Source organism: Bubalus kerabau, chromosome 13, assembly GCF_029407905.1.
Source record: "Bubalus kerabau isolate K-KA32 ecotype Philippines breed swamp buffalo chromosome 13, PCC_UOA_SB_1v2, whole genome shotgun sequence".
Taxonomy (NCBI): Eukaryota; Metazoa; Chordata; class Mammalia; order Artiodactyla; family Bovidae; genus Bubalus; species Bubalus kerabau.
Genome location: NC_073636.1, coordinates 58,061,695 through 58,078,342, shown reverse-complemented (window position 1 = coordinate 58,078,342; position 16,648 = coordinate 58,061,695). Strand labels below are relative to the sequence as shown.

The 16,648-nt window shown below is 41.2% G+C and overlaps 1 protein-coding gene and 1 long non-coding RNA gene across 25 annotated transcripts in view; one reads left to right on the top strand and one right to left on the bottom strand.

Moving 5' to 3' along the window:
* LOC129625770 (guanine nucleotide-binding protein G(s) subunit alpha isoforms short) overlaps nt 1–8,646 on the top strand; it is a 65,519-nt gene extending 56,873 nt beyond the window's left edge. For 13 of the 21 annotated variants that reach the window (XM_055544595.1, XM_055544589.1, XM_055544590.1 and 10 more), the window contains 10 exons: nt 1,438–1,495; nt 1,581–1,700; nt 3,478–3,575; nt 6,673–6,727; nt 6,859–6,932; nt 7,048–7,106; nt 7,214–7,334; nt 7,501–7,631; nt 7,847–7,914; nt 8,139–8,646. In XM_055544595.1, coding sequence (XP_055400570.1) covers nt 1,438–1,495; nt 1,581–1,700; nt 3,478–3,575; nt 6,673–6,727; nt 6,859–6,932; nt 7,048–7,106; nt 7,214–7,334; nt 7,501–7,631; nt 7,847–7,914; nt 8,139–8,285 — 931 coding nt within the window. In that variant the 3' untranslated portion in view covers nt 8,286–8,646. The remainder of the gene's footprint in view (nt 1–1,437; nt 1,496–1,580; nt 1,701–3,477; nt 3,576–6,672; nt 6,728–6,858; nt 6,933–7,047; nt 7,107–7,213; nt 7,335–7,500; nt 7,632–7,846; nt 7,915–8,138) is intronic. The other 8 variants (XM_055544600.1, XM_055544594.1, XM_055544583.1 and 5 more) reach the window with 1 other exon arrangement.
* Nucleotides 4,135–16,648, bottom strand: part of LOC129625773 (uncharacterized) — a 53,151-nt gene continuing 40,637 nt past the window's right edge. For all 4 annotated transcript variants that reach the window (XR_008701599.1, XR_008701600.1, XR_008701597.1 and 1 more), the window contains exons 3-4: nt 13,586–13,705; nt 4,135–4,272 (exon numbers count right to left, since the gene is read on the bottom strand). This is a non-coding gene — a long non-coding RNA (uncharacterized LOC129625773). The remainder of the gene's footprint in view (nt 4,273–13,585; nt 13,706–16,648) is intronic.

The following is a 16,648-nucleotide window of genomic DNA, read 5'->3' as shown; positions in this document are numbered from 1 at the left end:
ACACACCCCAGCCCAGGAGCCACCTCCCCCTCCCCACGTGTCACTGACCTCCCGGGCTAAGCTGCTCTTGCTGTTAACATCCCCTCCCCGCGTGTCCTCTACGCTAGTGTCCTGTCGTGTCCTGCCCCTGAGGGGCTACGTGTTTAATTACCTCCATCCCAGTACTCGAGGTGAATTAACCCTGTGAATATATCAACAACCGGATTCCAGAGGTTTCTTTAAAAAACCCCCAGCAAGAAAAACATAAGCCCCGTCCCCCTCCTGCCTCTGCCACCGGGACCCTCCTCCCCTCCCCTGAGGACAGCACCTTCCATCTTTGTGACACCACTGTCACCTCCCAGGACCTGATACTCAGCATGTGTGTCGTGGGTGTGGTCCAATCCCCTAGCCCACAGGTGACCCACTCTGGGCAATACTGTGGCAAGAACACAGCCCCAAAGAACCTTCCCTGGCTGTGTTTGATGATGGACAGTGTCTGAAGACACGGGGATAAGCACAATGTCAGGGTTCTCCAGAGTCAAAGGGCCTTTACCTGTGTCCCCAGGGACCCTGAAAGTGGCTTCCACACAGACCACACCTGCCCTCCCAGGTGTGCAAGTTAAAATCAGAATTAAAAAGTGATGAAGGCACTAACATCTACTTAACTGTGGGGCATAGGCCACACCACCTCCCTCCCCTTCCCCCCATAAGTCCCAGATCTTAAAGACTTCCAGGGAGGGGTGGCAGAATTCCATTTTACTCTGTTCACATTGAGGGATCAGTGTATATTAACATCAACTAGAAATATTGGCCACTGCTGCTGGCTGCATGGAGGGACACACAGTGACTATTCCAATAAATAAAAACAGGGCCCTTAAGTCTGTAATTAACACTACCACCTACGTTTCATTCACTGCTAGTCCCTATGCTAATCCAGTGACTGAAGAAGCCCCAAGGCACACCGTGACCTTTCCCCACCTCCTTAACCCTACAATAACACTTCCCCGCCCCCACCAAAAGCTTCAGGACAGGGATGCATGGCGTGCTGCAGTCCATGGGGTCTCAAAGAGTCAGACACAACTGAGCAACTGAACCTCCAACAGGGATGCTAATAAAGGCCAGTAGGAACTTTTAGGAAGTGCTGGTATGCAGTGGGGGCCACAAGAGGGTGGAAGCCCCTCTGAATAGTAAATAACCAATCCACACTTCTGGTACAGTAGCCACAATCCTTATCTAGATGCTTGGGGTTCTGCCCCCACTTGGGCGTGTCCTCAGGACACAATGGGTGGTTATCATTTGAAACCACCAATATTCAGGAACCTCCAACCTCAGCCCAGATCTGAACCCACCACTCCTTCAAGAACAGAATACTATTTTAGTTGGAAAGTCGTGATTGAAACGACACTGTGAGTCAACGTGATGCAATATGATTTTTTTTTTTCCTTTTCAACCCCACTGTAGTGAGAAGGCCACCAAAGTGCAGGACATCAAAAACAACCTGAAAGAGGCCATTGAAGTACGTGCCTGGTCCTTTTCTGTCCTTTCTTTTAGCCTCCCTTTCAGACAGCGCTCTCCCCTGACCTTTGCTCCATCATTTTCAGACCATCGTGGCCGCCATGAGCAACCTGGTGCCCCCTGTGGAGCTGGCCAACCCAGAGAACCAGTTCAGAGTGGATTACATTCTGAGCGTGATGAACGTGCCGGACTTTGATTTCCCTCCCGTAAGCCAAGCCTGCACCCGCTCCCCACGCCACCAGGGACCCCCCTCCCGCTACTCTGCCACAAAACTCAGTTTGCACACTGCCAGCAAAACCTAGTTCTTTGACACTGTTAGGAAACAGTTAACCCATTAAGAATCCTTATTCTTTAAAATGACAGCAACAGCTAGCGGTAAGCATTAGGGTTTCAGTCAAGACGGAGGAGCAGAGTGCTGTCACCCCGTGTGTAAGTCTTGACTCACTCCTCTCCACAGGTAAACATCCCAGTTCAATACCACCATTCCCACTGCACTGGACTGCAAATTTTCACAGAAGAAAAAGTCATGACTTGTGGCAGGCTTAATTATTCCCTTATACACATCTTGTGACCAAGTACTGTATGTTGCGTATGGCACAGAAATGCTAATCGTCTAGCTGATTGAAACTATTCTGAGATACCAAGGAATGAGAGATGAAGTGCCAGCTCTGAGTTTTATAAATGGGAGTTATTCTCATTTTAAACAATTTGCCATTTAACTTTTATTAATTTTTTTTTTCTAAAATCAGTCCTTGCCTTGGTCTAAATGAAGTCTTTTCTCATTAATTAAAAAAAAATGACAAAAGGCCCTCACCTAAATGTCATCACACAGGGATTGTCTTCTGTGTTCCCTGGCTGACGTGCAGGATGCTTTTTGCACAGATTTGTCGGCTCCATAAAGAACTATTTTTAGGGAACAGAGAACTGCCCATGCCCTAAGCATATATGTTTTGACCCTTAGTGAGGGAAGAATAGTTTATAAGAGGGGAACAGGAAACAAGATGGAAAGATGGGCAAGTTTATAAGGTCCAGAAGGAAAAGACTCGTCTGCAGCAAAAACAATGACTTATTGTCGCCTTTTGTCAGGATTTCGTGGGAATTTGTGTTTGTATATTTTAAATGGGTTTGGCTGCAAACTTCTATCCAGGAAGCAGTATTAATAAGTATGGCTAGGTAAATTCTCTTAAATAGGAAAAAATAAAAGAAGAGTCAAGCAGTAAACACAGCATACATAATGCCCAACACAGACTCTTCTGTGGTTCTGTAGCTCTAATAGAAAAAAAAACGTGGCCCATTAAAAATGCACCAGGATGGTGACCCTTAAGCGTTGTCCCATTTAGCTTTTGACCCTTTTCTTGCTGCATTCACATTGCAGAAAAACCTTTTCTTCCCTTGTAAGGGGAGATTGCCCCCATATGATTAAAAATGTTTTTACGTCAAATGACATATGAACCGTGACCTATTGGAGTTTAAAATCAGGCAGAGGTCATTTGCTCCTTTGATTGATAGGCATTGACTGGCATGGTCAGATTTGCCAATGGCTCCCAATTATAATATTTTTGCTAAAATTCGCATTTTCCTGGAAGGAAAATTGCGGTCTCACCACATCTTCGTAAGTGAGACGTGTTATCTCCATGATATCAAATCATTTATTGGCAAAGTCTCCTAATCAGCTTGTATTCCTCCTAGGTAAGCAATTGGGTGAAGAAAGAAACTTATTCAGTACTTTAGTTTGGCCCGTCATCCCATTCCCAAAAAGTATAGGATGAAAACTACCCAAGACCAGTAATCCACAATAAGAGATCAGCTGGTCTCAATTTCGAAATACGTGTAGCACGCTGAAGTTCTTTATGAACACTCACTCCTTAGTTTGCCTCGAAACAGGGAATAATTGCACCCAGGGTTGGTGGCAGGGTGAACTCTGGTCTCAGTGACTGGGAGCAGCCCCCGTGTCTAAACATTCCCTCTCTTGTTCACTTCCAGGAATTCTACGAGCATGCCAAGGCTCTCTGGGAGGATGAAGGGGTGCGTGCCTGCTATGAGCGCTCCAACGAGTACCAGCTGATTGACTGCGCCCAGTAGTAAGTACACGGTCTCTACAGCAGCGTGCGCGCGCACACACACACAAACGCATAGAGAACATCCTAAAAACCACAACTCACACTGTTCAAGTTACTTCTTTTCAGAGAAGCCAGCCAGTTATCCCCACCTGCAGTTTGAAAGTTCTAGTCTGATTCACTGGTTTTATAAAGCCCTTAATTGCGCTTTTTAGTGCAGTGACATTATTTTTATACAAACAGGTAATGCCTGGTAGAGCAAAATGATAATTACCTGCAGTAAAGTGATGTTCATAATTAATTACCTTGAAGTAATTAATTTAATTGACCTCCAAGCATGTGGGGAGATAGGACGGCTTTCACACTTTGGATAAGGTAGAAGTATTATATTTTATTGCTGTAATTTAAAACGTGACAAAGAGGAACAGTGTGGCAAAAATATGCCTCCCCCTTCCTTCATGGCCAGTCCGTTGCTTTGCCGTTTCCTCTATCAGGGAAGTGACTGTAGTGGCTGCCAGAGTCCAGCATGTCTAGTTCATCTAGAGTTGGGTATTGTGTTGAAGTCCATTTCCTATCCTTATTGATTCATTCACACTGGGCTTAATTTGAGGATGCTCCCCCCATGGGGTCCTTGCTGTGTCCCTTCATGGGCTCTCTTCCAGTGGATGTGATAAACACAGCTGGAAAGTTGCCTTTTAAATAGTTTACGACCTTCCTTATCCTGTACATAACATAGCAAATATGTGATGTTCAGAGCCATAAAAGATATTTTAAAGGTATCGTTTGTTTGCTGATGTTGCACAAATGTACTCAGCGGTCTCAGTTATCATATATTCTCAAGTTGGATTGTCTTTTATGACTGGGGGAAGGGCAAGAGATATTTGTGATGTTTCAGCCTCTCTTACGTAAGTAACTGCAACACACACAATTTTGCTATTGAAAATATTAAGTAACCAGGAACATGGTACCCGGCTGGCTCACAAAAAGCTAAAACTGCATTACTTAGGAGCCCCACGCCTGAGGAACTTAGGAAAACCACTTGAAAAAACAGGAGGCAGGAAGAGGTGACAGCACTCCACTGCAAACACAAAGCAAGGCCCAGACTCCTGTTATCTACACGAGCGCTTATGTTAGGGCTGTGACGCCTGTCAGTTTCTCTCTCCCTGACCCTGCTTTCCCATTGGAAGTGCGTTTCATTATTTTCAATTGTCACACATATAGCTGTTTTGTGATTTCATATACAAGCAAATCTGTATATTTTTTCAACAAGTAAGAAAAAAAAAAGTCCATCTTGGCCAGTCTCTGTGACCACCCCCCCCAACCCCCACCCCCTCTTCAACAAAGTCTCTGATTTTCTCAAAAGTTTGAGCTTAAAGCTGGAAGTGCTAATTATAGTAAGGCAAAACAAATGGAAATCCTGGAATTGTTTGCCTTTTGTAGTTTGGATCCAAGTCAGAAGTACAGGTACAAGATTAGAAGGATTTAACCACCCCAGTTTGGAGTGCTCTGGGAGGGGGGAGGGTGTAACAACTTCATTAATTAACAGTTTAGCCAGCTTTTTTTTTTTTTTTTTAATCTCACACCATTTAAAAGTTTTTTGTTGTTATTGTTTTTTAAAGCAACACTCAATTACTCCTCCAACTTTATCTGAAAAAGGCAACATTTGCAGTTTATGGAAAGTTTTAAGGAAACTCTAAGAAAAAGAGAACACAGCTCAAATTTTATAAAATGTCTTCCCCAGCCCGATGATTGGAAAGCAGCTCTGCCCCTGCAGTGACCAGTGTGTGTCTGGTTTCACTGCCTTTATGTTAAAAAGTTGATCTACTGCTATCTTGCCCATTTCTTAAGGTGCCTGTTTTTATTTGTTGAGCCCGGCTTTGGCTGGCCCCACTCCAGATGTCTCTCTCACAAGATTTGGTGCTGATGATCTATTTTTAGAACTGTGGTTCTGTTGCCATGGCAACATGCTGGAGGCCAGGGCGGCTGGGGAGCTATTTCTGGACTGGTACTGTAATGTAAGACTGATTGGGCAAGTTAGTATATCCTCTAAGCCAGACTAACTTTAAACTGGTAAAAAGGAAGGAGGAAAGAAGAAAAAAAAAAAAAGTACAGAATTTCTTTAAATAGACTTTTCTTTGTGATTTTTCTTCTCTGATTAGCCCACTTAAAATAATTCCAGACCCCTCCCCCCAAGGGGGAAAAAGAAAAAAGCTGGTTTTAACATTAACACAGTAATTAGTGTTTTAAAAGTTATTTTCCTAACAGTGTTATCTAGTCTGGCAACACAAGCAAGGTACTTTTTGCTTTGGGGACAGTGTAGAGCTGTGGAAAGGGAGGTAGAAAACACTGCTTTTCCCCTATAAAGCTTTCTCATCGTTAAGGATGGCCCCTAAGATCTCCACCCCTCCACTGTGCAGGCTCCCAGCCTGAATAAGGGCCCCTAACCTGGGTGGCTGTGAGGGTTTTTGAAAACGCTAAAGTTTAATATCTGGACTGTGCTATTTCATAGACAAAGTAGAACGGAAGGGAACGTTGTGTCTGTTTCCTGTTCAGTGTGGTAAGGGCCCGGCCCCTTCTTACAAGTAGAAGGAAGGGATACCCTTTCTGAGTAACTCAGACAATCTCATTTTCATTAGTCTCTTGGGAGGGAAAAAAATCCTTGCTGCTCTTAAGTGTGCCATTTTTTTTTCCATTTTTTAAAACTCTGCATGACAGGAAGGGTACAATTTTCATCCTACTTGCCATTTTAATCAAAGCCAAACAATTTGAATTTAACTCAGTCATTATCAAATGGCACAAAATCAATCAGCTGATTGATCTGCACAGAACCAGCCTTTTAAAATTAAAACAAGGCCAGGAGAGCCCACTCCTAGTTCCTGGATTCCTAGACCTACTACTGCTCAGCCAAGTACATTTATCTTATATTCTCTTTGCTTTAACCTCTCTAAAGCATAAGCTTGGAATCATAAGCTTAATGAACACAGCACAATTCCCACCGACTTAATGCCATGTAATTGTGGGGTGATCATTTCCATTAGCTGGTCTTTGCAGAGAGGCAGGAATAGTGGGTGGGCAAAGTGGCATGAGCATGTGGTCACCCTGGTGCCTCTTTTTCTCCCAGCTTCCTGGACAAGATTGATGTCATCAAGCAGGATGACTACGTGCCCAGCGACCAGGTATGCACACGTTCTCACAAGCAGAGGACTCGGAGCCCTCTGTCCCAACTAATTGGCAACTCCAGATTGGCGATTATAAATGAGTTTTAGTTGGTTTCAGTGAGATCCCTTGACCCAAGATTCTGTTTTAGGATCTGCTCCGCTGCCGTGTCCTGACTTCTGGAATCTTTGAGACCAAGTTCCAGGTGGACAAAGTCAACTTCCAGTAAGTAAACGGTTCCCTTTAAAAAAAAAAAGATATCTTGACGTTCCCTCTGGTAGGGAGAGCGGTGGACCAGCGTTGGCCCTTGGAGTGACCAGGTATCATTTCTCTCCTGCAGCATGTTTGACGTGGGCGGCCAGCGCGATGAACGCCGCAAATGGATCCAATGCTTCAATGGTACGGAAGCCATGGGCTTCTCTGCTCTTTAAGGACATTTTGCTTTTCTAATGTTAAGGATCACTTTCTCTGCTAACATGCATTATGTTTGCTTTCTTGTGCTGAAGATGTGACTGCCATCATCTTTGTGGTTGCCAGCAGCAGCTACAACATGGTCATTCGGGAGGACAACCAGACCAACCGCCTGCAGGAGGCTCTGAACCTCTTCAAGAGCATCTGGAACAACAGGTTTGTGCAGTGACGCACCCCCCCCCCCCGCCCCCCCCATCTCCTCCCTACTGATGTCAAGGTCAATAGAAAAGAATCTTGTACAAGTTCTTGTACAAGCATCTCAAACCGCTTGCAAAAAGAATACTCTCTTCCTGGGCAATAAACCCGCTTCCCTCTTTCTTAGATGGCTGCGCACCATCTCTGTGATTCTGTTCCTCAACAAGCAAGATCTGCTGGCTGAGAAAGTCCTTGCTGGAAAATCGAAGATTGAGGACTACTTTCCAGAATTTGCTCGCTACACTACTCCTGAGGATGGTACGTATGGCCTTCTGCAGTTGATTAGTGCCCATTGGTCCCACAGGGTGTTGCGTATGTTAAAGATTTCTGTTCTTGATTTTAAAAATGAATGATCTCTAAGAATGGAACTCCGCTTCCCCAGCCACCACCACCACACTACAAGGGGTCTGTAGGGGGAACAAAAGAATCTCATTCTAATTACTTAAGTAACAAAGTATTTATATTCTTGACAGCGACTCCCGAGCCCGGAGAGGACCCACGCGTGACCCGGGCCAAGTACTTCATTCGAGATGAATTTCTGGTGAGTAGAGGCTGTTGTTTACTTAATTCTAAATCTGAGGATCAAACCATCCAGTGCCTCCATGTTATTTCACTGATAGCCAGCGTGACTCTTAGGCTTTGTGCCCTTCAGTTGGGGATAGTTTCCGCATGATGTCGATAACTGGTGGGCAGAGCTTGGTAGATGACATCCCCTGGGGAGCCACTGGCGAGGGGGCACTGACCGCGGCTCCTCTGTCCCCACAGAGAATCAGCACTGCTAGTGGAGACGGGCGCCACTACTGCTACCCTCACTTCACCTGCGCTGTGGACACCGAGAACATCCGCCGCGTGTTCAACGACTGCCGCGACATCATCCAGCGCATGCACCTCCGTCAGTATGAGCTGCTCTAAGAAGGGAACCTCCAGATTTAATTAAGGCCTTAAGCGCAATTAATTAAAAGTAAGATATAATTGTACACGCAGTTGATCACCCACCATAGGGCATGATTAACAAAGCAACCTTTCCTTTCCCTCAAGTGATTTTGCGAAACCCCCTTCACCTTACAGCTTGCTTAAATATTCCAAATTTAGAAAGCTTAAGGCGGCCTATAGATTAAGATTAAGAAAAAAAGGCCACAAATGTTCCCTTCTCTCTTTAAGTAACTAAAATAATAGCAGCAAACAGAAATAAATGAAGTAAATGAAGCAAATGAAATAAATATCGTGTTGTGCAGCATTAAAAAAATCAAAATAAAAATTAAATGTGAGCAAAGATGTGACTCCTGTGAATTATTTGCGGTTTCGAGCAAACACACACTGTTCAGGGTTTGCTGCTACTGCTAAGTCACTTCAGTCGTGTCCGACTCTGTGCAACCCCTTAGACGGCAGCCCACCAGGCTCCCCCGTCCCTGGGATTCTCCAGGCAAGAACACTGGAGTGGGTTGCCATTTCCTTCTCCAATGCATGAAAGGGAAATGTGAAAGTGAAGTCGCTCAGTCATGTCCAACTCTTCGCGACCCCATGTTCAGGGTTTGGACTACATCAAAAGTTAGGAGGCCCCCGTATTTAGGTGACAAGTCCCCAAGGTTATAAGTGGGTGTAAAATCTTGCCATACTTTTTGTTGACCTAATCTTGGGTTTCTGAAAATGATTTTCAGACAATACCAAATGTTCACCCTGTCCTCCTCCCAAACCCATGCCCTGAAGAAAACCACTAAGGTCCATCAAAAAATTCCATACTTTGATCATTGCTGCCCTATCCAAGTATTCTACCAATTTATACCTTTATATACTATCTCATGGTGTGTCTACTTACCTACTCTCCCCAGTCTGCCTTTCAGCTCTCTGTCCATCCAGCATCTCAGTTGGGTGGGAGGAATTTAGTAATGCAGTTTCGAATCAAGTGGATTTACTCAAGAAATAGTGTACAATGTATATTAAATCATCACACTGTACACACTAAATATATTAAAATTTGTCAATTATAACTCAGTAAAAATGATGGGAGGGGTGTGGGAGGTAGGGGGTCGGGAGGAATAAACCTGGTACAAAGCTATCAAATAGTTACAAACAAATGGTATAGTGATTTGGGGAAAAGTTAGGCTGGATCCCTATCTCATTCCACATGTAAATGAACTCAATGTGCAGCAAACATGTATGTTTAAATACAGAAAGTTACTTTAAAAATGGCTATCTTTACAATTAAAATCTTGGTTTATAGACGGCCTCTCTAAGTGTGACCTAAGATTTAAAAAATTTAAATGGGGGGAGGACTGTAAAAAAATTAAAATCAAATATGAGTGGGGGCAGGGGTGGGAACTAGGTAAAAAGTAAGAAAGCATTCATTTCCCTAATAGGCAAAGAGCTCTTAAGCATTAATAAGCAAGCCCATCACAAAAATGGGCAAGGTACATGAACAAGCAATTTTACTTTTTAAGGTACAAATAGCTAATTACCGCTACACCTCATCTCATACACAGATGAACTCAGTAGGTCAAACACATATGTTTATATATAAAAATGTACTTTAAAAATGGTGATTTTTACAATTAAAATCTTGGTTTATAGAAGACCTCTCTAAGCGTGACCTAAGATTATAAAATATAAAGCAGGGGTGGGGAGATGGGAGAGGACTGTACATAAAATATGAATCAGGGTGGGGGTAGGGGTGGAAATTGGGTAACAATATGTAAGAAAGGATTAATTATCCTAATTAGCAAAGAGCTCTTAAGAATAAGCAAGCCATCATAAAAATGGGCAAGATACATGAACAAGCAATTTTACTTTTAAAAAAGGTACAAATAACTGTCTCTACCTCATCCCACACACAAATGAACCCAGTGTTGGTCAAACACATGTTTAAATACAAACGTACTTTTAAAATGGCAATTTTTACAATTAAAATCTTATGGAAGGCCCCTCTAAGCATGACCTCAGATTAAAAAAATATAAAATGGGGGTGGGGAGGTGGGGTGGGAGATGGCTATACAAAAGTTAAATAAGAACAGGGTTGGGGTGGAAATGGTAAAAATACGTAAGAAAGGATTAATTTCCCTAATAAGCAAAGAGCTCTTATTTAATAAGCCATCACAAAAATGGGCAAGATACACGAACAAGCAATTTTACTTTTTAAAAAAGTACAAATAACTAATTATCTCTACATTGTCCCATACACAAATGAACTCAGTGTTGGTCAAACACATATGTTTAAATACAAACATGTACTTTTAAAATGGTGATTTTTACAACTGAAATGGCCCATCTAAGCATGACCTAAAATTAAAAAAATGTATAGTGGGGGTCGGGGATGGGGTAGGAGAGGGCTGTATAAAACGTAAGATCAAATATGAATGGGGGTGGGGGTGGAGCTGGGTAAAAATACGTAAGAAAGGATTAATTTTCCTAATAAGCAAAGAACCCCTAAGAATTAATAAACAAGCCATCACAAAAATGGGCATGGTATATGAACAAGCAATTTTACTTTCTAAAAAGGTATAAATAACTATCCCTACCCTCATTTCATACACAAATGGACTCAATGTGGGTCAAAAACATATATTTAAATATAAAAATATATCTTTAAAATGGCTACCTTAAAAATAAAATATTGGTTTATAGAAGGTATTTAAAAACCATAAAGGGGGGTTGGCTGAGGAGAGTGCAAAACTTAAATGTGAATGGGGGTGGGGATGGAGACTGGGTAAAAATCTGTAACAACAGGTTAATTTCCCTAATAAGCAAAGAGTTCTTAAGAATAACAAGCCCATCACAAAAATGGGCAAGGTACAGGAACAAGCAATTTTTTACTTTCTAAAAAGGTACAACTAACATTGGGGAAACCATGCAACTTTACTCATAGTGAAGTGAAATACAAATAAAAATCTTGCACCATTGCTGGGGGAGGGAATGGGCACCAGCACTCATAGGTCCCACACCAAACTCACTGAATCCTTGACGGGTCATGGCTTGGACCTGAGATCCTCTTGGGCTCCCTATAGTTCTTCATCCCCAGGCTCATCCCTTAAGCTCATGGTCACCCATGGTGTGGCTTCCTAGAAGGTTGGGAGGGAGAGACTAGCTCACCCCCAGCATCAACCACTGCACCCTCTGAAACAGGCCAAATGGGACATCAGTTAAGTTGACTCTCTACCTCAGGCCCAAACCCTACTTCCTGTTCTATTTTCCAGGTCGAATTAATCCCAGCCAATTAATCCTTAAGCTCAGTACTGCAGAGGTGAGCAAAGAGTGTGCCACTGAGGGCAAGAAAAGTAGCAAACACCCCCTATCCATTAACTTTCCCAAAGTTCCTATGTAATATTCATTCCACATACAAATTGTGTGCTTACTAGTGAGATTTCATCACAAAATGACACTCAAAAGCGGCCCAAATGAACATACAATCGACATGAGTACTTGCTATCCAAATACAGCCGAAGACCTACCCCTTAAATTTGCATAATCCTCCAAAGCATCTCAAATAAACACTAAACCCTGGGCAACAACTACAGGACCAGCCCAGCCATAAAAACACCCAGCCAGGTAAAGTGCTGGCAGAGAAGAGTTCCCAAACCCCTCTTCCAAGATGGCCAGCCGGAGGCCCCACCCATCCAGAGAGTCTAGAACCTTCTTGGAATAATCCACATTAGGTTGCTATAGCGCTGGCCACATATCCATCACAATTAGAAAACAAACTCTCAGGCTATAGAACATGTATATGTGAAAAATGCAATCCCAGAGCCCCAGGCCCTGCTGATCAAAACTGGCAGAGACTGTGATGACGTCCAGAAGGATGGTAGTAAAAGTCACAGTTATCTAGCATCCACCGGACACCCATCAGCGCCTAACCAGGCAGCGTCCACTGTTTCCGCCTTTTTTTACCAATGACTAAACACGGCCTAGAGAGGCCAAAGTAACTTGCCCCAAGAAAGATTAGTAAGCAGGGAAGATGGGCTTCAAATTCAGGTAGCCAAAGCCCACTGCTTGGCTGCTATCATATCCTGTAGTTCTAGACAATACAGGAAAAGAGAGAGGGTCTCCTGCTAGTCTTTCCAGGATGTCAGTTGTGGGGAGACCATGACCCATGGTCTCCATTGGATTCCATAGCCGGTGGTGATGGGGGTAGGGAGATTTGTGAGTAGGCAGCAGAGTGGAAGGGAGGAGTGCCCTCCTCCCTCAGAGTGGCACTGGACACATGCCCCCAACCCAGGGATTGAACCTGTATCTCCTATGTCTCCTGCATTGCAGGCAGATTCTTTACCACTAATAATAAACCACTAAGTGGCCTGATGAAGCTTTAGTTTGAAGAAGGTCTAGAATTTTTACCCATCTTCACTTTCAAAATTATCCCCAAAGAAATGGCCACCACAGCACAGCCCTTCTATGTCAAATGGTATTCTCTTATCATAATAGTTTCTTGGACATTTTTTGGTCTTTTTATTCCACAAATAGAGAGCAGAGAATCTATGGCAGCCACTGGGAGTTCAGCTCTCATGGGGTTTACGTCTATCAGGGGAGACATGCATTTACCAAATAAATAATTGAATTACAGATGAAGACAAGGCCTCTGGGCTAGTAAACAGGTTGGGGGCAATGGGGAATGGGAACTATTGGAGGGATTCCACTTGAGATAGAATAGCCAGGGAGGGCTTTTTGGAGGAGGAGGCTTTTCTTACTGGGATACAAAGAATAAGAAGGAGCTAGTCATTTAAGTATGAGTTACCAGTAGCAAACATCACTCTTCTTTAAAGTATTATTAGCATTTATAGAGTACTTTACTGGCACTTTACGTGCCAGACAGTGTCCTAGGCCCTTTATAGGGTTTATTCCACTTAATCATTTTGAAACCCTAGGAGGATGTACCCTATCATCCATGTAAGATGTGTGCAATCTGTTATCCCACTGAACAAAAAAAAAGGTAAAATATATCTAAAACATTGTGAATAATTTATGCAAACTATGCTTTTAACACTGGTTACACTATAAAGGTCATGCAATATTCACTTAATTAGTGTAACTGCTACTCAGGTTGCTAACAGAGAGTTGGGAAATTTAGTGTCTCTACGATTATTTTTCTGTGTACCAACATTTATATACTATGAACAGAACAGTTATCTGATTTTGCTTGTCTTGTTCTCTGTATCAGTTAGGAATGTATTCAGCCACACATAACGGAACCTGACTTGGAGTGGAACAAACAGGCTTACATCTCTCACCAAGAATTCTGGAGGTAGGTGTTTCCTGGTTTTATCTCAGCAGCTCATCAAACCGCAGAGCCAATGCCTCCACAATTCTCTTGGCTTCTGTCTCCTGGTTGCAAAATGGTATATCTTAGCCTAAAGCAGAAAGGAGAACAGGACGCCCCAATCAGCTCTTTCATCTGGAATGCACATGCTTTGTAGATGCCCTTCATTCTCTCTACCATGTGAAATATACAGAGATACCAGGATAGCAAGATAGTTAGAAGGCTAGATAAATAGCTAGCCAGCCAGCCAGCCAGAAAAGTATCTGTTCACTAACACTATTGCACATTCATGCACACACACACACGGATTTGTAATATTTTGTTGCACAGACCTTAATGGAATATCTCCACCCAGAACCTGTTGTTTTTAAGGATTAGGGAATACAACAGGTAAAACATTCAAATCATAAAGGACTAACTTGCATAATTATAAATCAGTAAATCAGTTTGAAAGCTTGGATGAAATAGGTAATTTTCCAGAAAACATTGGTTAATCAAAATTGACTGGAGATAAACAAAAAAAAAAAGACATAAGCGGACCATATAACATAGAAAAAAAAAAATTACAGAGCCTAGAGAACACCATGACCAAAGGGCTTCAGGCTCTTGTGGGAAGCTAGAGAGTTCAAGAAAATATGAAAGTGGTTTCTTGGGTGCCAGTGTCTGTTTCTTAATATAAATGCTGATTAAGCAAGCATATTCTATTTGAGAAAATTCACAGAACTATCTACCTATGATTTATTTGATTTTTTTTTCAGTAATGTATACTTAAAAAAAGAATCTAGGATGAAAGGGAAGAAAGGATTCTTTATATATAATGAGGAAATGGAAAAAGGCAGACCCAGGTAGTTATATAGGGGAATTCTACCAAACCTTTAAAGTTCAAATAATTCCAATGCTACTTAAATTATTCAAGCATATAACCAAAGGAAAATTTTCAAAATTATTTTTATAAAGTAAAACACTGATTCTAAAACATGCCAAAGATTGCATCCAAAAATAAAATTACAGACCAATCTCATTTATGAATATCAATCATAAAACTTTAAAATATAAGCAAGCAGAATCCAATATTATCCAATCTAATATTAGATTAAAAAATAAAACATCATACCAAGGTAAGATTTATTCTTTGAATTCAAGGTTGGTTCAATATTGGCAAAGCAGTAATATTTGCCAGAATTTAATACCTATTTATATTTTTTAATAATCCAATAAAATAGTGATCAATGGATGCCCCCTTAATATGATGAATTTATGTAACATATACATAACATTAATTATATTATATAAATGTTATATATAGATAAATTATCATATATGATACATCTATAAAACATATTTTTCTCCAATACTCAACAATTTACTTGATGAAGAACATCTAAAACTTTTCTACCAATGTCAGAAATAAGAGTCAAAAAAGACAAGGTTGCCTCACATTGCCATAGTATATCATTTTATTGAGCATATAAGCCAATTCAATTAGACACAAGAAAAAATTAGAGGTCTGAGAATTGGAAAGAAGTAACACACAAATGATATAATTAAATAACTTAACTCCCCCAAAAAGTACACAGAAAAACAATTCCTAAAAATTGAGAATTTAGCAAAGAACAGAGTTCTAAGATGAACATGTAAAAATCAATAGCCTTTCAAGTTTGATTTTCCTTCTGAATGATCTACCCAACAGCTGACTTGAACAACATAACAAACACATAGACACTAAGACTTAACAGATACATGCCACTGAATAAATATCATTCTCCAACGCACATGAAATATTCTCCAGGATAAATCATGTCACAAAACATATCGCAATGAATTTAACATTAAAATCATTCTAAGTATCTTTTCCATCTAAAATGGAATGAAACTAGAAATCAAAACAGTAAGAAAATGAGAAAATTCACAAATAGGTGGACACTACACACATTCTTGAACGATGATTGAGTCAAAGAGAAGATTAAAAGGAAATTTTAAAACTGTGTTGGGATAAACAAAAATGAAAATATAACACGCCATAACTTACGGGATGCAGTAAAAGCAGCACCAAGAGGAGTGTTTATAATGATGGACTCCAACATTGAAAAAGAGGAGAGACCTCAAACAAACAACATAACTTCACATCTCAAAGAACTAGAGGAAGAACAAACTCAGCTGAAAGCTACCAAAAGAAAAGATACAATAAAGATTAGAGCAGAAGTAAATCAAACAGAGGGCACAAATCAAATAGAGAATAGAAAAACGGGGGGAAACTAGGAATTGGTTTTTTGAAAATATAAACAAAACCAACAAACCCTTAGTGAAACTAACAGGGAAAAAAAGACTCAAATTTTAAAAATCAGAAATGAAAGAGGAGCCATTACAACAGATGCCTCAGCAATTAAAAATAAAAAGATAATAAGGGATTATTATGAACAATTATATGACAGTAAACTGGATAACTTAGATGAAATATATAAATTCCTAGAAACATACAACCCGCCAAAACTAAATCTAGAAGAGACAGAAATTCTGAACAGACGAATTACAAATCAAGCAGATTGAATTAGTAATCAAATCCTTGCCAACAAAGAAAAGCCCAGGGCTAGATGGTGTCATGGATGAATTCTACTAAACATTCATAGAGAAATTCATACCGATTCTTCTTAAACTCTTCCAAAAGAACAGAGGAAGAGGGAACACTTCCAAACTCATTTTATGAGGCCAGCATCTGATACCCTGATACCAAACCCAGATAAAGACACCAAAAGAGAGAATTCCCTCGTGCCCCAGGGTAGGATTCTGCTTTCACTGCTAGGGCCTGGGTTCAATCCATAGTCAGAGAAATAAGATCCTGTAAGCCACATGGCATAGCCAAAACTACAGACCAATACCCCTGATGAACATAGATGCAAAAATCCTCAAAACACTAATGAACCAAATTTAATAATGCATTAAAAAGATCATATACCATGAACCAGTGGGATTTATCCCTGGGATATAAAGATAGTTCAGCATGAAGAGTAAAAATCACATGATCATCTCAATCAAT